The sequence below is a fragment of the Oncorhynchus keta genome, chromosome 6 (genome assembly GCF_023373465.1).
Source record: "Oncorhynchus keta strain PuntledgeMale-10-30-2019 chromosome 6, Oket_V2, whole genome shotgun sequence".
Classification (NCBI taxonomy): domain Eukaryota; kingdom Metazoa; phylum Chordata; class Actinopteri; order Salmoniformes; family Salmonidae; genus Oncorhynchus; species Oncorhynchus keta.
In genome coordinates, this window is record NC_068426.1 from 31,103,164 (window position 1) to 31,127,310 (window position 24,147).

General features: G+C 42.0%; 2 protein-coding genes across 4 annotated transcripts; both read right to left on the reverse strand.

The window, feature by feature from the left end:
- Positions 1-21: 21 nt before the first annotated feature.
- On the reverse strand, positions 22-7,119 carry LOC118385393 (28S ribosomal protein S2, mitochondrial-like). Its single transcript, XM_035772509.2, has 4 exons — positions 7,032-7,119; positions 1,573-1,686; positions 1,299-1,428; positions 22-1,030 (listed from the first exon to the last, which is right to left on the reverse strand). Exons 1-4 carry the CDS (start codon positions 7,054-7,056, stop codon positions 478-480), a joined length of 822 nt encoding a protein of 273 aa, XP_035628402.1. The 5' UTR covers positions 7,057-7,119; the 3' UTR covers positions 22-477.
- Positions 7,120-11,592: 4,473 nt separating this feature from the next.
- Positions 11,593-22,836, reverse strand: LOC118385394 (protein phosphatase 1 regulatory subunit 26-like). Of its 3 annotated transcripts, none has more exons than XM_035772512.2 (5): positions 22,234-22,554; positions 16,036-19,781; positions 12,425-12,545; positions 12,137-12,189; positions 11,593-11,888 (listed from the first exon to the last, which is right to left on the reverse strand). In XM_035772512.2, the coding sequence occupies exons 2-5, from the start codon at positions 19,749-19,751 to the stop codon at positions 11,864-11,866; spliced, it is 3,915 nt and encodes a 1,304-aa protein (XP_035628405.1). In that variant the 5' UTR covers positions 19,752-19,781; positions 22,234-22,554; the 3' UTR covers positions 11,593-11,863. The 3 variants fall into 3 exon arrangements, with proteins under 3 accessions (XP_035628405.1, XP_035628404.1, XP_035628403.1); XM_035772511.2 differs by having other exon boundaries at positions 22,169-22,554; XM_035772510.2 differs by lacking the exon at positions 22,234-22,554 and adding an exon at positions 22,659-22,836 and having other exon boundaries at positions 11,594-11,888.
- Positions 22,837-24,147: the final 1,311 nt, after the last annotated feature.

Consider the following 24,147-nt stretch of genomic DNA (forward strand, 5'->3'; position numbering starts at 1 on the left):
ATGCAAAAGAGACCAAACAAATTTAGTGAAAATAAAAAGTTTACTTGATAAATAGAATGAGTGTAGTGCAATCATGTCATTTGATACAGAAATGCAATTTTTTCATTGAATTTGACCAGACAATGAAAAACAAGCTGAGATTTAGCAATAATATAGAAACATGCTGATCAAACCCGGATCAGTTGATGATGGAACAAACATTGGAATTACACATTTTGTACACCAGTTTCTCCAGATACATCTAGAAAAAGAGCAACAATTCTGTACAAATTCACCAAATCTGTTGCTGAAACATGATGCTTCATAGAGTATTTTAGCAGTAATGTCTTTGTCCATGTTCACTACTCTCTTAGCCAAAAGTTAAAGATTTCACCTATCATGTTACTTTAGATCAGGTATTACTTCAAGGAAGGGAGTAAAGAAGAATGCATTTTCAAATAACTCAAACAGGGGCCCTTCATTCCCCCTTGTTGCCACTCACAAGGAGCCTGGTGTGAGGCCCACTGCTGATTGACCCTGCAGCAGCTCCATCTGTCTCCTCTTGTCCTTGGCTCGGTTGATGGTCATCTTGAACAGGCGGCAGTACAACTCCATAGCGGCTGGTGTGTCGTCATTCCCAGGCACCGGGTAAGTCACCAGGCTGGGGTTGCAGTTAGAGTCCACCAGCCCCACTGTGGGTATATTCATCTTGGCCGCATCGCGGACCCCCACGTGCTGCTGGAAGACGTTGTTGAGCGTTGAGAAGAAGACGATGAGGTCAGGCAGCCGAACCCCCGGGCCATACTGGATGGGTGCATTGGTGAGCAGGCCGCCCTGCCAGTAGCGTGTGTGGGCATATTCTCCGCAGTCTTGCGCCGTGCTCTCCACCAGGTGACCAAACTGGCGGCGGCGTGAGATGAAGAGGATGACGCCGCCACGGTAGGCGATGTGGGCAGTAAAGTTTAGGGCGCTCTGGAGGTGCTCCACTGTCTGGTCTAGGTCGATGATGTCTTGGTCCAGACGACTGCCGAACAGGTAGGGCTCCATCAGCCTACAAGAGAGGGAGGGAGAAAGAGCGGGAGCAAAGGAGAGAGAGAGAAACCAGAGATTGTTTGTGTGAGAACGTCAGCCTGTTTATACTTACATGTTGTCTCTAATATCTGAAAGCTGACAAATATTTTGTCCAATGAAGATTCTTTATTCTACTCGTCTGATCCAAGATGGTAGATCAGTCATAAGTCTAATGTGAAGCACAATGACAAGTTGACAAAAAATCATAGTGCAACTGTTGGATGAAATATGGAAATCATAGTCAACACCTGTGTCTGCAGCCTTTCTTGTGGCCGAGGTGAACTCTGGCATCGAATAGATCTTTCAAGGAGAACAGTTCTGACAAGCGGAAGAAATCTGGCATTTCAAGGGGAAGGTTCAGGATCTTGTCAGTGACATCTACAAAAAAAAAAAAGAGAGAGAAGAGATTATCTCATTGTGATGGTGAAGTAGAGAATTTTTGTGAATGAGTGTGAAACTTAGTAGCCATACCTATAACTACTGTAAGACAGCTAAATGTACATGTCACTGACAACAGCCTACCTGTGCTTTCAGTTTGCAAGGGGAGTGTTTTGACGGCCGCAGCAGTCGCACAGAGCGGTCCACTACAGGAATATCCGGCTGCAACAAGCCAGGGGTGGTGGAGCCCGCACAAACCTAAGGAACACACCGGCATAAAGTTAGCTAGCAGTCCTAAAATTACGACAGTAGCTAAACTACAACATATAAGCGATTACATTGTAACGCTGACCATCCCACTTGATTTGAATGTGTGATGTAGAGGGCTGCATTCCCGATGGACCCGACAGAGATCATTGCGGTGCGCCAGGAGCGGGCAGTCAGACAGAGGACTTTGGCATTAAAATATTTATTGTCCCGCAGATTATTTGAAAATGTGTCTTGCTGCTTTGCATGCATTATTTTAAGCCTACCTATTGTATTAAAAGCACTTTTTTGTTGTTGCATTATTCACACACTGGTTCAACTTCAGTAGCCTACCTCTCCTCTATAGTTGGGTATGTAAGTTCAAGTGTGCCTAGTATGTCTGGTCTCATTGGAATAGAGTAGGCTGCCTACATGGGCGGAGAATTAAGTGGCAGTTAAATATGAAATTAACTACATATGATTAGACTGTAGTTTACTACAGTGCCTGTAAATAAATATTGATAACGGAAAGTGTAGGGAAATCAACCGTCAGTCGAGGTGCAGTAAAAAAAAAAAAATGAAAAGGCAGAACTCATTGATTAGGCTACAATGGTGAGCAAGTGTTTTCATTTTCAATAAGTATTAATTACTCATTTTTTTGTCTCTGCCTGACACTCATCCACCTAAAAAGGTAGGCTACAGTGCATTCAGAAAGTATTCAGAACCCTTGACTTTTTCCACATTGTTACAGCCTTATTCTAAAATTGATTCAATTGTCGTCGTCCCCCAATCTACACACAATGCCCCATAATGACAAAGCAAAAACAGGTTCTTAGCAAGTTGCCCTCAATCTTGTGAGATGCTAATTGTTAGCCGCTAAAGCTAATAGCTAGCAAATAAATGTACTGAGTGAGAGCAAACTTAGCTAGCTAATACAGCCTGATAATACCAGTAATGGTGTAGACCTAAATCTGCATGTTGTTTGTGCAACAGTATCTTCTAAATCAAAGAGGAATATGCAAAGCAAGAATATGTTAGCTACATTAAGTAGCTAAGAGAAAACATGCAATGTAGCCAAAGCTTATAGGGAGGGTCCCCTAGGAAACACTTAACACTTTAGTTCCTACCATGTCACAATAACTTATCCCTGGCATTTTCATTAATTGTCATCTCAAACACTGTATTTAAAGTGTTCACTATAACAGTAGAATTAGAATATTCATTCTATTTCCATGATTCCAACAGTTTTGCTCTAATTCGCAAGTCAAATCACAATTGCAACAGTCGGTTAAAAAGAAGTCCTCGATTATTTGCCCATATCGTGGAGCGCTACGTGGCAGTGTGGAAATTCTCTCAATTGAGTAGAAATACTTTCAAGTACTACTTGAATCTTTTTTTGTATCTGTACTTCACTAATTTTGACAACTTTTACTAAACTACATTCCTAAAGAAAATAGTGTACTTCTTACTCCATACATTTTCCCGGACACCTAAGAGTACTTGTTACATTTTGAATGCTCAGCAGGACAGGAAAATGGTTTAATTCACACACTTGTCAAGAGAACATCCATGGTCATCTACTGCCTCTGCTCCGGAAGACTCACTAAACATAAATGCTTTGTTAATAAATTAAGTCTGAGTGTTGGAGTGTGCCCCTGGCTAGCCGTAAAGAAAAATAAAAAGAAAAAAAGAAAATGGTGCCATCTGGTTTGCTTAATAAGGAATTTGAAATTATTTATACTTAAGTACATTTACTTTTGACACTTAAGTATACTTAAAAACCAAATACTTTTACTCATGTAGTATTTTACTGGGTGACTTTCACTTGAGTAATTGTCTATTAACATATCTTTACTTTTACTCAAGTATGACAATTGGGTACTTTTTCCACCACTGCAATTAAGTGCAGTAAATGCAGAAATGATAAGTGCTGAAATTTGTTTTGGTTGAATTGAACAGTGTAAAACAATCAGAAAGACTCACTGAAATCACGTAGAGTGTACATGTTGCCACTCTAGGATCACTAACTACTCAAAGCAAATGTAGAACTTGTATTATTCAAAAACTAAAAATATAATCACATTTTTAAAAATACCATGATATAATATTTGGGCCATATCACCTAGTCCTACTGAGGAGTGGCTTCCATCTGGCCACTCTACCAGAAAGGCCTGATTGGTGGAGTGCTACAGTGATGGTTGTCCTTCTGGAAGGCCCTTCTCCCCCGAATGGTCAGTTTAGCGGGGCGGCCAGCTCTAGGAAGCGTCTTGTGGGGGTTCTAAACTTCTTCCATTTAAGAATGATGAGGCCACTCTAGGGGACCTTCAATGCTGCAGAAATATTTTGGTACCCTTCCGCAGATCTGTGCATCGAAACAATCCTGTCTCGGCGCTCTACGGACAATTCCTTCGACCTCATGGCTTGGTTTTTGCTCTGGCATTCGCTGTCAACTGTGGGACCTTATAATGACAGGTGTGTGCATTTCCAAATCATGACCAATCAATTTAATTTACCACAGGTGACTCCAATCAAGTTGTAGAAACATCAAGGTTGATCAATGGAAACAGGATGTACCGGAGCTCAATTTAGAGTCTTATTGCAAAGGGTCTGAATACCTATGTAAATAATGTATCTGTAATTTTGGGGTAAATTGTGTATAGATTGAGGAGAAAAAAAAGAGAATTGTACAATAAGGCTGTAATGTAACAAAATGTGGAAAAGGGGAAGGAGTCTGAATATTTTCCCAAATTTAAATTTTATCCTATATGCAAAACGTAGCAAGTGTTGCTGTCATCATTCTTGTTGCTTTAAGTTCAGTAGCCATACGTGAGAGTGTAGGTGCGTGTGTGGTCTCAATTAAATAGAGAAAGACATAGCCTATGCATGGGTCGGAGAAGCACGGGGCAGTCATCTTTCCAAGGAAATGTACTTCCTAAATACGATTAGGCTATAGTTTACTCCGTCTGAAAATCTTCCCAACTCTGCACTCTTCAAACTACATCTTGCATATTGGCTGATATAAACTCAGCAAAAAAATAAACGTTCTCTCACTGTGAACTGCGTTTATTTTCAGCAAACTTAACATGTGTAAATATTTGTATGAACATAGCAAGATTCAACAACTGAGACATAAACTGAACAAGTTCCACAGACATGGGACTAACAGAAATGGAATGTGTCCCTGAACAAAGGTAACAGTCTGGTGTGGCCACCAGCTGCATCAAGTACTGCTGTGCATCTCCTCCTCATGGACTGCACCAGTTCTTGCTGTGAGATGTTACCCCACTCTTCCACCAAGGCACCTGCAAGTTCCCGGACATTTCTGGTGGGAATGGCCCTAGCCCTCACCCTCCGATCCAACAGGTCCCAGACGTGCTCAATGGGATTGAGGATCTGGGTTCTTCGCTGGCCATGGCAGAACACTGACATTCCGGTCTTGCAGGAAATCATGCACAGAACGAGCAGTATGGCTGATGGTATTGTCATGCTGGAGGGTCATGTCAGGATGAGCCTGCAGGAAGGGTACCAGATGAGGGAGGAGGATGTCTTCCCTGTAACGCACAGCGTTGATTGCCTGCAATGACAACAAGCTCAGTCCGATGAAGCTGTGACACGCCGTCCCAGACCATGACGGACCCTCCACCACCTCCAAATCGACCCTGCTCCAGAGTACAGGCCTCGGTATAACGCTCATTCCTTCAATGATGAACGTGAATCTGACCATCACCCTTGGTGAGACAAAACCATTACTCGTTAGTGAAGAGCACTTTTTGCCAGTCCTGTCTGGTCTAACGACGGTGGGTTTGTGCCCATAGGCGACGTTGTTGCCGATGATGTCTGGTGAGGACCTGCCTTACAACAGGCTTACAAGCCCACAGTCCAGCCTCTCTCAGCCTATTGTGGACAGTCTGAGCACTAATGGAGGGATTGTGCATTCCTGGTGTAACTCGGGCAGTTGTTGTTGCCATCCTGTACCTGTCCCGCAGGTGTGATGTTCGGATGTACTGATCCTGTGCAGGTGTTGTTACACGTGGTCTGCCACTGCGAGGACGATCAATCCTGTCTCCCTGTAGCTCTGTCTTGGGTGTTTCACAGTACGGACATTGCAATTTATTGCCCTGGCCACATCTGCAGTCCTCATGCCTCCTTGCAGCATGCCAAAGGCACGTTCATGCAGATGAGCAGGGACCCTGGGAATCTTTCTTTTGGTGTTTTCAGAGTCAGTAGAAAGGCTTCTTTTAGTCTCCTAGGTTTTCATAACTGTGACCTTAATTGCCTATCGTCTGTAAGCTCTTAGTGTCTTAACGACAGTTCCACAGGTGCATGCTCATTAATTGTTTATGGTTCATTAAACAAGCATGGGAAACAGTGTTTAAACCCTTTACAATGAAGGAGTTATCTGGATTTTTCTGCCATCCAGGACCTCTACATCAGGCGGTGTGAAAAGTACGCCTGGAAAACTGTCAAAGACCCCAAGCCATAGACTATTTTCTCTACTGCAGCATGGCAAGAGGTACCGGTGCATCAAGTCTGACACCAAAATGCTACTGAATAGCTTCATCCCCAAGCAATACAACTGATAAATAGCTATAAAAAAAGAGCTACACGGACTCTTTACCTTGTATCTTTATTGGCCTTTTATTTCAATATTTGCGCTGTCTCTATGCACACTCACAGGGCCCTACGCACTCACTGTCACTCCAACACTCCCTGCATAATTTGCTCACTCACACAATATGCGCCTACATTTATACTGACTCTACACACCCACTCACATACAAGCTGCTGCTACTGTTCTTATATCCTGTTGCCTAGTCCCCTTACCCCTATACATGTGTATCTCCATCACTCCAGTATCCCTGCACATGTAAATATGGTATTGGAACTGACTTTTTAAATATTTGTATGCTATTATTTGTATGCTTGCTTACTTACTTGCTTTGTGTATTTCATATTTTCTATTCGTCGTCTTTTTTTCCAGTAATACATTGTTATTGATTATTGGATTGTTGGGTTTTGAGATTGCAATTAAGTCATTTCACCGTACTTGTGCATGTCAAATACTAGTATACTGTAGCCCAGTAATACAGATAGCCTAAAATAATGGGCCACCTGAGAATCTCTGGTAATTTAACCAATTTCTTAAATTATTTTTGCGCATTTGTTACTGCCTATAGTGTGTAAAATTGCTGGGACTGGGTCGGGTTTTGGACAATCCTTGCGGTAGTGGGTGGGAGTCGGACAGAAAGCCAGAGGGTGCGGGCGGAAGCGAGACAAAGAAATCAGGCCCACGCCTATTTTCTTTAGAAGCATAACCAACGTACATAAATGTATTGTATAATGTAAATAAACTGTACCTTTGGTAAAAACTCCGGCTGCCATGCTTGATTCGGCTCTGTACCCTCCCACTGAAGGTCAAATAAAAATGTGACTGAGTACTTGTAGTCCATTGGATGTTTCGTGCGCGCTAGATCAAGCGTCAATCATTTCTATTGGACCACAACTCCCACGAACACTCATTCATTTGAATGTTTATTCAAAAACTTTATTGAAATGTGTTACAAAATCAATGTACAGGTAACTTCCACATTTTTTTATTTATTTTTATTTTACCTTTACTTAACTAGGCAGGTCAGTTAAGAACAAATTCTTATTTTCAATGACGGCCTAGGAACAGTGGATTAACTGCCTGTACAGGGGCAGAACGACAGATGTGTACCTTGTCAGCTCAGGGATTTGAACTTCCAACGCTCTAACCACTAGGAGACCTTGCCAGCCACTACTTCCAAAAATAATGGAAAACACCTACATAAAGCATCTTAAATTGCGCGAATGCGCATTGGCGTATATTCTACAAGTGTTTTGAACTCCATTTGTGAGATGTGCAGTAGCGGTGCCTGTGTAAAATCACTGGGGAAGTCAAGCTAGTAAAAAAGCCATATTACAAGTTAGTTTGTGATAATTGTGTTGTTTGCATTCCTTTATAAGCCACCGTGAGACAACAAAAAGACAACTGTCACACAGTGGCAGAATAAATTGAATGACACATACCTTTGTTTAATCACATAACCGGGGCAATCTGTCAGGTGAGGTCCACAAAACAAATATTGCATGTAAAAACAGTTAGACCTACAGCGTGATCAAACAAGTTAATGTTTTTAACCGTTTCCTAAACAACCATACTGAACAAAAACATAAATGCAACATGTAAAGTGTTGGTTTCATGAGCTGAAATAAAAGATCCTAGAAATGTACCTTTCACACAAAAAGCTTATTTCTCTCAAATGTTGTGCACAAATATGTTTACATCCCTGTTAGTGAGCATTTCCCCTTTGCCAAGATAATCCATCCACCTGACAGGTGTGGGATATCAAGAAGCTGATTAAACAGCATGATCATTACACAGGTGCACCTTGTGCTGGGGACAATAAAAGGCCACTTGAAAATGTGCAGTTTTGCCACACAACACAATAGCACAGATGTCTCAAGTTTTGCTATTGGCATGCTGACTGCACAAATGTCCACCAGAGCTTTTGCCAGAAAATTGAATGTTAATTTGGCTGGGCCTGGCTTCCCCAGTGGGTGGGGGCCTATGCCCTCCCAGGCCCACCCATGGGTGTGCCCCTGCCCAGTCATGTGAAACCCATAGATTAGGGCCTAGTTCATTTATTTCAATTGACTGACAACAGTCAGTCAATATGAACTGTAAATATATTTTTGAACTCTAAACAATAATATATTTAAATGTATAAAATCATTGAAATTGTTGCATGTTGCATTTAGATTTTTATTCAGTATAGAACCCACAGAGTTACCAGCAAGTCAGCACAAAGACAACAGGAGCACTGCCTCCGCTATATTCCAGCATCATTTCATCATCATCAAATCAACTAGGCTAGATATCATTAGTTTAATAACGTGAAAACAAACTTAAAGATACCAAAAACGATTTAGTCCAATCATTGTTGCTAAATATCATGTGGCTGTCCATGGTAATGATTTGTTTCGTGCTCAAGTAATAAAAAACAAAAACTAGTTGACTTTTATTTAATTTTTTATTTCACCTTTATTTAACCAGGTAGGCTAGTTGAGAACAAGTTCTCATTTACAACTGCAACCTGGCCAAGATAAAGCACAGCAGTTCGACACAACCAACAACACAGAGTTACACATGGAATAAACAAACATACAGTCAATAATACAGTAGAAAAAATAAAAATATATATACAGTGAGTGCAAATGAGGAAAGATAAGGGAGGTATAAGGCAATAAATAGGCCATGGTGGCGAAGTAATTACAATATAGCAATTAGACACTGGGATGGTAGATGTGCAGAAGATGAATGTGCAAGTAGAGCTACTGGGGTGCAAAGGAGCAAGATAAATAAATAAATACAGTATGGGGATGAGGTAGTTGGATGGGCTGTCTACAGATGGGCTATGTACAGGTGCAGTGATCTCTGAGCTGTTCTGACAGCTGGTGCTTAAAGCTAGTGGGGGAGATATGGGTCTCCAGCCAGCTTCAGTGATTTTTGCAGTTCGTTCCAGTCATTGGCAGCAGAGAACTGGAAGGAAAGGCGGCCAATTCCTAATCCTAAGTCATTTAGGTCAACATTGGATCATTCATGGGTGGTCCTTCTGTGGCTCAGTTGGTAGAGCATGGCGCTTGTTACGCCAGGGTAGTGGGTTCGATTCCCGGGACCACCCATACGTAGAATGTATGCACACATGACTGTAAGTCGCTTTGGATAAAAGCGTCAGCTAAATGGCATATATTATTATTATTATATATTATTCAGAGATCCTCACTGAACTTCTGGAGAGAGTTTGCTGCACTGAAAGTAAAGGGGCTGAATAATTTTGCACGCCCAATTTTTCAGTTTTTGATTTGTTAAAAAAGTTTGAAGTATCCAATAAATGTCGTTCCACTTCATGATTGTGTCCCACTTGTTGTTGATTCTTCACAAAAAAATTACAGTTTCATATTTTTGTGTTTGAAGCCTGAAATGTGGCAAAAGGTTGCAAAGTTCAAGGGGGCCGAATACTTTCGCAAGGCACTGTATACCTGCTGGAGCACGTGCTACGGGTGGGTGCTGCTATGGTGACCAGTGAGATGAGATAAGGCGGGGCTTTACCTAGCAGAGATTTGTAGATGACCTGGAGCCCGTGGGTTTGGCAACGAGTATGAAGTGATGGCCAGCCAAAGATAGCGTACAGGTCGCAGTGGTGGGTGATATATGGGGCTTTGGTGACAAAACAGATGGCACTGTGATAGACTGCATCCAATTTGTTGAGTAGAGTGTTGGAGGCTATTTTATAGATGGCATCGCCGAAGTCAAGGATCGGTAGGATGGTCAGTTTTACGAGGGTATGTTTGGCAGCACGAGTGAAGGATGCTTTGTTGCGAAATAGGAAGCTGACTCACTCTACTTCTAGACTAGTTGAACGCCAATGCCATCCTCCTCTTTCATGTTGGCAAAACGGTCTATGGCTCTGTCATACAGTACACTTTTAATTTTTGTTGTCATAGGCTACGAAGCTAAAATGCTTGCTAGCCTAACTTCTTCGCATGGGCAATAATTAATCAGCTATGTTAACTAGCTAGTTATGTGAGTCTACATCTATGCTACATATTGAACTTCAATCGTCTCAAGCCAATATTAATCCATGGTTAGATCAGAATCGCCATCATAATCATTTTCCTGTACAGATAATTAAGTCAAAACCTCAAAACCACAAGTCCAAATCCACATCTCCATCGATGGCTTAGAAAAGGGTTGATTTAGCAAGCTACTGCAGGACATCAACACAAGCAGACCAGAAACAGACACGTTTTTGATGGATGTGATTTGATTGTTGTGAAGCCAAATCCATACTCGCCTCCCTTGGGGGGGGGGGGATGCTGCAGCAGGACAACCCACAGTTGAACTCAGCTGAAAGCTGATTGGCTCATTATTTTATATAAACTATTTTATCAATCAGAGGCCAAACGCTTGTTCAATCAATGAAATGCTACGGTGGCAACATGTCATACTATTTTAATCCAGACAGCATCAGATAAATGGGCTACACACACTGAGGCAGAGGGGCGCAGTTTCCTTTGCTCTACACTATTATTCTACAATGTAGAAAATATTACAAATAAAAGAGTTGTGCCCAAACTTTTGACTGGTACTGTATATATTTAGTTAATTAGTCTAATATTTGGGGAAGCCTGGCTTTCCTTGACATCCATGAATATACACCACTGGGGATGTGACACCATTCATCCACAAGAAATTCCGTCCACTTGATATTTTGTTGATGGTGGTGGAAAATGCTGTCTCAGGTGCTGCTCCAGAACCTCCCGTAAGTGTCCAATTGGGTTGAGATCTGGTGACTGACATACATTTGTTTTACTATACTTTGAGGACCAACAATTGATTCCCATTAAAAATGATTTCCCCTAACCTTAACCCCAAACCCTAACCCTAAAGTAACTGTTTTCCTTGTGAGGCCCTGCAAAATGTCCTCACTTGTTAGCATCTTTCTTGGTGTGCAATTGTGAGGACTTCTGGTACTCTGCAGTATAGTAAAATACACATACTTTAAACCCCCTATGTACCTTTGAGACCCCTCGTTCAAAGTCATTGAGATGTCTTGTTCTAGCCATGGTAGCCAAAATAATGGGTAGCTGGGCATTTTTACACATGACCCTAAGCATGATGATGTATTAATATGCTTAATTAACTCAGGAACCACACCTGTGTCAAAGCACCTGCATTCAATATACTTCGTGTCCCTCATTTACTCAAGTGTTTCCTTTACTTTGGCAGTTACCTGTACATTCCTCTTTCTGGTCAAATTCTAGCCAGATTTTCTGGATCTGTTGATTTCATAATCTTGTTTTTACCAAAAGTGTCAAGAAATTATATTTCAACATTAATATGAACATGATGTAGAAGAACATTTATTGATATTTAAAACATTCAACAACTCTCAAAATGTTAATATTGAAGATCAATGGCCTACTCAAAATAGCCTACTATGCAAATATGAAACAAATATAAATAATACAAATATTGTTGAACAAACCAACAAAGAGCTGAAGTGCAATTTCAACACAACGAACATACTTCCCAATCAAACAATTCAACCAACAATAACAGTTCAACATTTCAATATTTGATAAGAATTCTTGAAGATGTGCTTCACTTCCAAGTTGATTCATTTTTCCTGCAAAGCAGAATCCTTTATCATTACACTAATTTTCTCTCTGCATTGTTGGGAAATGCCCATAAGTAATCATTTCACTGTTAGTCTACCTGTTGTTAACGAAGCAGGTGACAAATAAAATTTGATTGGACTCAAGGAACCCCTTAGATTCTAATCATGTAATTTCCTCCTCCTTTATTTATCTCCTTATTGTACTATTGTGCTATCAAGTATGGTAAATATGACAAGATGAGACTGACAAAATGTACCTGGATAGTGGTAGAAATTGGAGCACTCTCTTGACAGGTTTTTTAATCTTGGTCTAATGAAATAAAGCAACCGAAAAGATTCCATTGTCAACAAACCAAGCCAACAAACCCCAATGCAACCACAAACCTATTCCAGATAAATCAGAACACACACTAAAGCCCCTTGCACAATGCCCATGCAATACCCAACACATAGACACACCTAGCCAACTCAGTTTCTGTTGGTGTTTGTTTGGCATTGTATGGGCAGTGTGCAACAGGCTTAACTGTTCCTGTATGTCACTGTACCTTTGGCTGCTTTACAGCGACTGCTTTATACATCAATCCTCTCCTCTTGCTCCTCTCCTCTGTGTTCAGTGCTATGTAAGGGCTGAGGTCGACACCAGGGTCAATGGCGCTGGATAGAGACCTGGGGCAAGGTAGGGGAAGTAGCATCAGTGCATGTTTAAGACTGGCTACATTGCAGCCGGCAACAGCAGACTGACTGACCTACACATCACCCTACATCTTCAATGACTACTCATTATAATTTGGAGATCGGACAATCTGCTCAAGAATAATCGAACACAGCCTAATTTCCATACTCCTTAAAACAGTGACTGCTTATGCACTACACGTTATGAAAAGTATGATCATATCATTCTCAATCTCAACATTAGAGAAATCGAAATAGTCAGGCCGCAGAACAGAATTGCATGCGGTTGCCAGAGGGAAATGATAAGAGATCAAGCAGAGACCTTGGAGTTTCTCAATCATGTCTTCCAATCGGTCTGACTGATAAAAAAAAATCTGGGCCCAAGGTACTGCTGTAATCACTGCTCAGTAACTTTGATTTGATACGGTAATGAAAGGAGAAGTAGGAGGAGACTGAGGCCTTTAACATTAGCTAAATGAGTCATGTACATGGACAATATAGCAAGGGTTACATACAGTGCCTTCAGAAAGTATTAGCAACCCCTTGACTTTTTCCAAATTTGGTTGTGTTACAGCCCTTATTTAAAATGGTTTACATTGATATTGTCTGTTACTGGCCTACACACAATGCCCCATAATGTCAAAGTGGAATTATGTTTTAATGTCTACACAGTAACTAAAATTTAAAAGCTGAAATGTCTTGGGTCAATAGGTATTCAACCCCTTTGATATCGCAAGCCTAAATAAGTTCAGGAGTACAAATGTGCTTAACAAGTCACATAATAAGATGCATGGACTCACTCTGTGTGCAATAATAGTGTTTAACATGATTTTTGAGTTACTACCTCATCTCTGTAACCCACACATAAAATGATCTGTAAGGTCCCTCAGTCAAGCAGTGAATTTCAAACAGATTCAACCACAAATACCAGCAAGATTTTCCTATGCCTCGCAAAGCAGGGCACCTATTGGTAGCTGGGTAAATTAAGCAGACATTGAATATATCCCTTCGAGCATGGTGAAGTTATTAATTGCACTTTGAATGGTATATCAATACACCCAGTCATTACTGCTTGACAATCTGCTTGACAATCTATGGCAAGACCTGCAAATGGTTGTCTAGTAATGATCAACCACCAATTTGACTGAGGTTGAAGAATTTTGAAAAGAATGGGCAAATATTGCACAATCCTGGTGTGGAAAGCTCTTAGACTTAAGACGTCAGTATGCTTCAGTTCGGGTGGTGCCTAGCCGAACGGAACGAGTCTGCTCGCATACTCCCTTTAAAGACCTTTGTTTGTATAATGAGAAAAAAAGTGGCAATAGTATCGTTTGTCGATTTTGAGAAGCGGTAAACAGTACACACTTCCTCAAAATAGTATGTATTAATCTAAGATAACTCAAGAAATCTGTCATTACTTTCAACGTTTTTGCCCAGGAGATTTTAGTTGTGCAATTGTACATCTAAAATGTTTGGTGCAGGACCGTAGACTTCAGCTCCAAACTTTGCCTCCACCCAAAAAATTGTGGGCTTGAACAGCCAAAAAAAACCCTCAACAAAACAGTCACAAAATGTCATCATAATATTTGCATGAACTCTTCCAAACTGTTTTGGCTGGGAAGCATGCGGATGCCTTTACCCAGGAAGACTCACAGCTGTAATCGCTGCCAAAGGTGCTTCGAAAAAGTATTGACTCAGGGGTGTGAATACTGAAGTGATATTTCAATAAATTAGCAAAAATGTCTCAAACTATTATGGGGTATTTTGTGTTTGGCTGTAACACAACATGTGGAATAAGTCACAGGGTATGAATACTTTGAAGGCACTGTAGATATGGCTGTTTAACAGCAATCCACATTCCTTGAGGGACAAGTGTCCTGAGGAGTAACAGCTGGTAGGTACATCTCGAAGAGCTCTTCTGTGATGTATGCATGGTCCTTCTCGGTTGAGCAATAATCAAGTTATGATGCTTATATTGTTGAGGCTACATTTTAATTTTAAACTATATTTTAAAAAATACCATATGATTGTCTTTTGACATTTTCTCATTGGTTCACAATTACATGCGCACGCACACACACTCATATTGACCATATCAATCTTGAATTGTTAAATCAGATAGAGGCACCACTGTTGTTGAAATTCACTCTTTATTATACAGTTGCACTTTAAAGATACAGTCAAAGTAGCCTTCCTCTGACAGGGAAAACCGGTGAAAGTTCAATTTTTGCAAAATATTTATGAAAACTGGCGATGCACAGCATGTTCAGTAAGTATTTTTTCCTCCTTTTTTTCCATAAACAAAAATAAATAATTCTTTTCACATATGAAAATTCAAGAAAACCACTGGAACATAAAACAAGCAAACAAAGAAAGAAAAGAAAGAAAAAAAACACACCAAATGGCAAGTGGAGAAATCCGAAGAGCCCGATGAGTTTGTGTGTGCTGTTGACAGCTTGTGAGCGGGAGATGAACCATTGATATGGGCTAATGTGCCTATGATTGTATAGAGGACAATCTCTTCATGATAGGCCACAAATTCAGAAAGTATTTGTATATTTTCAGACAAAACAAAGCAAACATACAAAAAGCAGGTGTAAAAACAGCATCTGAACGGGTGTTAGTCGCTTTTGCTAATTTAACCGCTGCTGACAGGATCCTTCAGAACAGAAACGTAGCTTATGGTAAGGGCTTGTTATGACAATGATATTTTTTGTTTCCGTGCGTTTGTGTCATTAAAATGGGGAAGACTGTTAGAATGCACAGGGAAGATTTTAGTCTATTAAAACATTACAAAGAGGGAAAGGGAACACAGACACACACATGGGAATATTAGGCTAGTTGAATGCAGAGTATGAAGTATTTGCATTATAAAAAGGAGTCCCTTAAGCCATTCATCCATGGAGCTACAAAACACTTCTACCTCACTGCTCCCTGTTAAAATTGTCTTTATAATTCTGTATTTGACCTAACATTTTATAGTACTAGTGTAGTATTTTAGTGGTTAGGTTTATATATTTGATTGGGTTTGAAAGTTTTTTTTAAACGTCAAGGGAGACAAAAATAACCAGTTCCTGTATTAAATGACCAGACACACACAGCTGTGCATTGGTGGTATGAGCCTTCATGCACGGGGGCTCGTTGTTTCAGGGTGGTGATTGATATTGCTTTTAAGAGCTTGAATGAGAAGAACGTAACAGAAAATGGAATCTCACAGAACAAATGAAAAAAAAGGTAGGTTTGTCTTAAATCCTTGATGACATTGTGTTATAGTATTTTAAATAGATGTATAAAATGTACAAACATATAAAAATAAGCTTTGCACTATGCTCATTTTGTGTATCAACAAACAAACTATCCCTTGGAACCGTCAAATGAACAAATGCACATGATTTCCACTAGGAAGGAGGGCACACGCAATAGGTAAAAAAAAAGGCTATGTGATGCTACTATGTGAAGTTACAAGGAAAAAGCCTGAACTTACAAAGTAGGAAAGCCCTGCTTCTTCTCTGGGCTCGTCCTCTCGTCTGACTCGCTGACATCGGTCTCATCTACACACTCCTCCTCTCCTTGTCTTTCTATCTGCTCTCCTCCTCTCTCCTCTGGCTTTCTGCCCTCCCTTTCCTTTTCCTTCTCTCCTGCTGGCAAGTCACTTCTCCTTTCCTTCTTTCCCTCAATCACTGTCACCTCCCTGCTCCTGACTTGTACATGATTGGTCTTGTTCTCAGACAGTTCGACAAACGTGGGCTGGTTCTTGGCCACGTGTACCACTCTGCTTTCCGACGGCCCTGGGGTCAGGGTTGGAGGTTGACCCCAGCGGCTGCCCGGCCCTGACCCATGACCCTGGAGGAAGTACCTCCCGGACGGCCCCGTCTCCACAGGTCTCCTGGTTAGGCTTGGGAACGGAGAGCTGAAGACGACGGCTGTCTCTGAGGATGAGGGGCAGTGGAAAGGAACCAGTGGTGATTTGACGATCCTCCCAATCCGTACAACATCAGGACAGGTGGAGACAGGTGTGTCCAATGCAGGTGCAGGCTCAGCTCTCCTATGTTGATAGATACTGGCTGGTACTCCACACTGATACGCATGCGTGGTGGCTGTCTTCTCACCAAAACTAGGTGAGCTGTACTGGAATGGGTTCCGGTTATGGATCTTCTCTTTTGTCTCAAACGCTTGGCTCTTAAGCCACTGCTCTGAGTCAGTCCTGGGCAAGTGGGTGCTGGGGCTTGGAAATGACCTGTGGCTGTGACCCCTTGCCATCTCTGAGCTGGCATACTGGTGGGCATTACCGCTTCCTGAACCCGAACTCCTCTTGTCAGCTCTGGCAGCCCCATCAGCAGGCTCCAGAGCTGTAGGATAGGAGCTGGGGGTGAGGGCTGAAAGGAGGCACGATCCCCTGGCTGTTCCTAGGATGGAGGTGGGGTTTCCTGGAGGTGTGTTGGGAAAGACTCCTCTGTCCGGAACTCCTCTCTGCTCAGAACTGCTCTGACGAGGCGGGTCAGGGAATTGGGTAACATCCATTCTTGGAATATCAGCCAGCTGATTTTCTGTTTTGATGCTTTTCTCTGTGAGAGGGATTGTAGTTTTGCCCTTGCCGTTCCCAATCTCCTTTCCATCTCCCGTGTTCCCTGCGGTAGTAGAAACTTTAGCCTTTTCCGCCAGGAACTTTCTGATCTCCTGTTCAATGCTGTCGTCGCTGTCCACTGAACTACTATCTTCCTTTATCTGAAACACCCCTGGGTCATTAACTCCCAACAGGCATTCTACACATTTTGTCCCTTCAGACCGGTCTGTCTCATATGCCTGGTTAAGGGGCTCTTTCTTCTTATTGCTCTGTGGATGCTTTGACACATTCTTACTCACTTTGCACTTCTCTCTGTTGTCGTTGCCACTTTGGGCTGTAGTAGTAGTAGTGACTTTAAGGGTCGTTTTCAAAAGACTGCCGGTCTTGGGCTCAGACTCCGTTCTGAGCTTCTTTAGCGGTGATGCTGTTTTTCTAGACAAATACTCATCATCCTTGAGGCCCTTCCTTGACTTCAACTTCATATCTCTAGTCTTCTTTTTCAACTTCTTCTTGGTCTTGAGCAAATCTTTTATTGCAGTGTCCAGGTCTTCGTCACTGTCCAGTGAGCTACTCTTCTCTCCACTCTGTTCCCTCCTCCTCTCTGAGCCCTTCACTGATTTCAGTGGGGCTTTCTTCAGGGACGACAAGGATGAGCCTGACCCTCTGTCATGCTCAGTCAAGGGTTTTGTGACGGCCTCTTCTTTCATTCCGAGATCAGTCTCTCGTTCCTCCTTGGCACCGTTCCTGCTGCCGCCTTCCTCTTTGCGCTTTCTTCTCTGCGTCAAAGACAGCCTCAGTGTTTTCTTCTGGGCCAGACTCAGTTTGGTGTTTTTCTCTGGTTCAGTCATAGTGTTAGTTCCACCACCCTGACTTGTAGTACCAACAGCTGAACCAGGCAACAGTTTGTGCATTTGGGCCTTCTGCTCGAGAAACTTCCGGATTTCCTGTTCTATCCCCTCCTCACTGTCAACGGAGCTCTCATCATCACTTTTATTATTATCATCATCATCATCATCATGACAGTTTGTGGAGATGAGGAGGGAAGTGGAGGACTCTGTGGAACTGCTGTTGATATTGATAAGGTCCACTGCATTAGGGTTAAAGGCCTCTGGAATTTTAATGACAGCTTTAGAGATGTCCAGAATGGCCTCAGCACACATCAGCTCAGCTGTGGTGGTAGTGATAGTGTTCACCTTCAGGGTGGCTGGGCCTGGGGTGGTGTGCTGCTCCTGCTCCCTCTCTCGCAGGGGCTCCACATGAGTCAACAGGAGGAGGCCGTTCCCCTGGGGACTGCTAGCTGCTAATCTCGTCTTGATAAGAGAGAGTGAGGAACCTGGAGTTTGGGAGGGTAGATAGGATTTTACATCCCTAGTCTCAGGTTTCTTTTTTTTCTTTTTAGACAGTTTGTGTTTTTTCATGGCCCCTGCTGGAGAGCTGATGCTCTCTGGACAGTACAGGGAAGCGGCTGCTTTACTGACTTGCTCATGTTTAGGGGGTAGAGATAGAGAGAGTTTGGGGACACTCTTTTTCTCTTTCTGCTTCTCCAGCTGGTAGTGGCGGATAGCCTCCTCAATTCCGTCATCGCTGCTGCTGGAGTCGGAATCCTCTTTGAGGAGAAGAAGGGGCTTGGAGGACTGTCTGCCTCCTCCTTCATGTCTCTCTCTCTTCTTCTCCTGCTGGTAGCGTTGAATAGCCTCCTCTATACCGTCATCACTACTGCTGTCACTGTCAGACAAGTGTTCCTCCACTGCTTTCACCAAGGGACACTTCAGTTTGCCAGAAAGAGGGTTCGAAATAGAGGGGCCTCTCTTCTGTTCGAAAGAGGACAGTTTTTGGACCACCGCTGCTTTGCTTGTTGTGCCCAATTTCTTAAAGGGATTCTCTTTGCAGGTGGGTGTCTTACTTTTTACACGTTTTTTCATGGCTGGGGGTGTGGTGTCCTGCGTTTCTGCTTTGACACTTTTCGGGACCTGGTTGCTGGCAGTTAAAACCTTATTGCTGTCAGATTGTGGTTTGGGAGGTTCTGGAACGGTTGGAGGAGGCTCCCTCCGCGGCATCTTGGGTGGCTGTAGAATATTAGTGGATGGCTCTGGCTCTGCCTTGCGTTTGTGGTCGTCCTTTTCCTTCAGGTACTCCTGTATGGCCTCCTCGATCCCTCTATCCACCGAGTCATCGCTGTCAGAACTCTGGCTCTCCGAATCAACATTTGAGGAAACTTCTGGCACTGCCAGCAAATTATTAATGTGAGTGGCAGGAAGAGGTCCTCTGAATTTGGGCTTGGGCCCCATCACCACAGGAAGCCCCCTCCGGGCCTTGAAGCCCTGGCCCTGGGAGCTGCGGGCTCCGACATCCTGTCCTGGTTGTCCTGACAGCACCTGGTTCCCCTCAGTCTCATTGCCCATGTCGAGTGAGGAATGGGTGCTCCTTAGGCTCTCTATGATCATCTGGACCTTCTCTGGGATGGGTGTTCCAGTGGTGGACAAGTCGCTGTCAGAGTCATTGAAGCAGATGGGCAGACCGCTAAAGCCTCCGGGTGGACCGCCGCACGATGACTTCCATTCTGTGTGAATAGCCGCAACTGGAGGCACGTTCATCAAGTACATTCTAGTGTGGTGCTGGGGTGGGTGGGAGCACATCTGCCTCTGACAATACTCACATTTTTACATCTGAAACAAAGAGAAACGAGAAGGGGTCAAAATACAGCTTTTGTATGCATATCATACAACATTCTTTATATACAGCTGAGGTCAGAATTTTACATACACCTTAGCCAAATACATTTAAAACATTTAAAACACAGTTTCACAATTCCTTACATTTAATCCTAGTAAGAATGTCCTGTCTTTAGGTCAGTTAGGATCACCACTTTATTTTAAGCATGTGAAATGTCAGAATAATAGTAGAGAATGATTTATTTCAGCTTTTATTTCTTTCATCACAGTCCCAGTGGGTCAGAAGTTTACATACACTCAATTAGTATTTGGTAGCATTGCCTTTACATTGTTTAACTTGGGTCAAACATTTTGGGTAGCCTTCCACAAGCTTCCCACAATAAGTGGGAAGTGGGTGAATTTTGGCCCATTCCTCCTGACAGAGCTGGTTTAACTGAGTCAGGATTGTAAGGCCTCCTTGCTCACACACGCTTTTTCAGATCTGCCCAAAAGTGTTCTAAGGGATTGAGGTCAGGACTTTGTGTTGGCCACTCCAATATCTTGACTTTGTTTTCCTTAAGCCATTTTGCCACAACTTTGGAAGTATGCTTGGGGTCATTATCCATTTGGAAGACCCATTTGCGACCAAGCTTTAACTTCCTGACTGATATCTTGAGATGTTGCTTCAATATATCCACATACTTTTCCTGACTCCTGATGCCATCTATTTTGTGAAGTGCACCAGTCCCTCCTGTAGCAAAGCACCACCACAACATTAAGCTGCCACCCCCGTGCTTCACAGTTGGGATGGTGTTCTCAGACTTGACACCCTCCCCCTTTTTCCTCCAAACATAACCATGGTCATTATGGCCAAACAGTTATATTTTTGTTTCATCAGACCAGAGGACATTTCTCCAAAAAGTATGAACTTCGTCCCGATGTGCAGTTACAAACCGTAGTCTGGCTTTTTTATGGTGGTTTTGGAGCAGTGGCTTCTTCCTTGCTGAGCGGCCATTCAGGTTATGTCGATATAGGACTCCTTTTACTGTGGATATAGATATTTTCTACCCGTTTCCTCCAGCATCTTCACAAGGTCCTTTGCTGTTCTTCTGGGATTGATTTGCACTTGTCGCACCAAAGTACATTCATCTCAAGGAGACAGAACGAGTCTCCTTCCTGAGCGGTATGACGGCTGCGTGGTCCCATTGTGTTTATACTTGCGTACTATTGTTTGTGCAGATGAACGTGGTACCTTCAGGCGTTTGGAAATTGCTCCCAAGGAATCCTGAGGTATTGGGGGATTTATTTTGATATGCCCATGATGTCAAGCAAAGAGGCACAGAGTTTGAAGGTAGGCCTTGACATACATCCACAGGTACACCTCCAATTGACTCAAATTATGTGAATTAGCCTATCAGAAGCTTCTAAAGCCATGACATCATTTTCTGGAATTTTCCAAGCGGTTTAAAGTCACAGTCAACTTAGTGTATGTAATATTCTGACCCACTGGAATTGTGATAGTGAATAATAAGTGGAATAATCTGTCTGTAAACAATTGTTGGAAAAATTACTTGTGTCATGCACAAAGTAGATGTCCTAACCAACCAAACTATAATTTGTTAACAAGACATTTGTGGAGTGGTTGACAAACGAGTTTTAATGACTCTAACCTACATGTATGTAACCTTCCGACTTCAACTGTACATGGTTCAGATAGTTACTGTAAGCTATAGGCTATCATTGTATTTTGACTATGGACCTATAAAAAGGACTACATCACATTAATGCTGAAATGCTCCTTTATTGAATATCATGATTATTACAATGTTTTTTAGAGCCTTAGCAATGCAGTAAGGGCATAGGCCGAAATTGGCAAAAAAAAACACCCAAATCTGCCAGAATATGAATTGCTTATAATTTAACTCAACCAATTAGGGTTATTCTACAGAGACTATGGCATGCACAAATACACTGTATTAAACTAGCAGCAGGTGGAGGGGCTGTAATGTGTAGCGCGATACTCAAACCCGCCATACTGTATCTCCCACTGTCTGAAGCCTACCAATGAATGATAAACAACGTTGCCGACTTCCAAGGCTGCAGTAAACCGCCGAGGAAGGGCCGCAAGCTCGAAGACCAAGCCTAGGCTACTGTTTAATTAAATGACACTTCACAAAAACGCCAATATCATGGGATACACGAATAGAACTGGGATATATGAGTCAATGTACAGCCAGTGTATGACGGTAGAAAGTCAAAATAGACGACAATCTGTCCAAATTGTGGTGGCCATCATCATCATCATACATCATTTAACACGACTTCACACTGGATCCAAAAATGATTTATTAAAATTTAACTTTACCTGTGACAACATTAACTTAGTCTGCATAAGGCTATACCTGATGAATAGGACGGTTCTTTCCAACAAAATCATTCACGGACGTCGAGGGCATTCTCTCCGTACCTCAATACATCGGTTGTCGCAACGCCACCCCCGGCAGTCCCCGTATCCCTCTAGCGGCCCAGGCTGCACTTATGGCCGGTGTGTATCACTAGGAGACACCGCAGACCAACCAATGTTCCTTCGCTACCCGGCCACTGATCTTCCAAACCTTCACTTTACGTTGTCGTCTTCTCAACGGACACGGGTTACTCGACAATATGTTTTCTCACTAACAACGATATGCATTTAAAAATGTATAAAACAGGCGGGATTGGGAAATCTCATTGAACCTATTCGTTGTCTTGAGAATTAAGATACTTGCGGGCCTCTTCTGAACAACCGGCATTTGTCGGCGAAGAAAACCTTTGTATTGTGCTCCTCAACAACCTCTGTAGTCACACGGAACTGTCGTTGTCGGCTCAAGATATATTAGGACATCAACTTACCTGGTTATGGTTGAATCGCTCGTACGCGTTAAATGTCCACCAGTTTCGCTAGTTTTCCTAGTAGCTATTAGCTAATTCTATTGATTTCAGCAGTATTCACACACAGAACTGACACAAGCAAACAGTGCACGGTCTCTAGCACCCCTTCCTCTCCACCTCGGTCAGCTTTTTATTTTAAAGGAACAGTAAAGGAACATAGCCTAACTCTCAAAGTTGACCAATGACCGTAAGGACTATGTTAGCTTATGTAACAGCTCCTCCTGATATTACACTGATATTACACTACAAACCATTTTTTATTCAGATTTAATTGATATGGACAGATATACGAGACATTAAACAGGGAGGCCTAATTTAATTATAGTATGATTTTACAAATTATATCCACAGAGGGGTTGGCTGTTTAGCATGCACAATTTATGGTGTAAAACGTATGGCGTTGGCTTGGGTTGTTGACAACGTGTATGCTATATTTTGCCTCCCAATGTTTATTGAAAACATAAATAAATGGGCACGTTGAGCACTTGTTGACTCTCAAATACATCGTTAAAGTTGTTGGTTAGCTAGCTAAAAAAAATGTTTTGAAATATTAGAATAGACTTGACATCAGTCAAAACACCTCAAAACAAGACAGTAGATATCAATAACAAGATAAAACGGTCTGAAACGAGCCACCTACGATTCCCCACATTGCAGATTTTTGTAATTGTTGCTACCTGCTGCTATCATACAGAATCACAACAACAACACGCTGACTTCTGCCCCATGGAAGAGTGCACGATGTACTTACATTTTAAGAAATATTGTGGCTAATTATATTTTGTAATAATTACACCTTCTTCAATGTGAAAAGCACATCACAACACCTCAAGTTAAACAGTAAATAATCATAATAGTATGATAAATTGATTCCACTTTTATTCCAACAAAGCTGCAGGGTCAAACATTATACAATTATACAGTCAGTGCAATTCAAAGTAGTAATAGTAGCCTAATAGAAAGTAATGGTTAATCCTTGATGTTTATAATTAATAAAAAAAATTGAAATATGTCATGTCTATTATGTTCCATGCATTTACTGTAGGTTGTTGAAGGTACAGTGGGTAGATTAATACTACATTACTCATCTCATATGTATATACTGTACTCTATACCATCTACTGCATCTTGCCATCTTGATGTAATGTATCACTAGCCACTTTAAACAATGCCACTTTATATAATGTTTTCATACCCTACATTACTCATCTCATATGTATACAATGTACTCTATACCATCTACTGCATCTTGCCTATGCCGTTCAGGCATTACTCATTCATATATTTTTATGTACATATTCGTATTCATTCCTTTACACTTGTGTGTATAAGGTAGTTGTTGTGAAATTGTTAGGTTATATTACTTGTTAGATATTACTGCATGGTCAGAACTAGAAGCACAAGCATTTCGCTAGACTCACGTTTAACATCTGATAACCATGTGTATGTG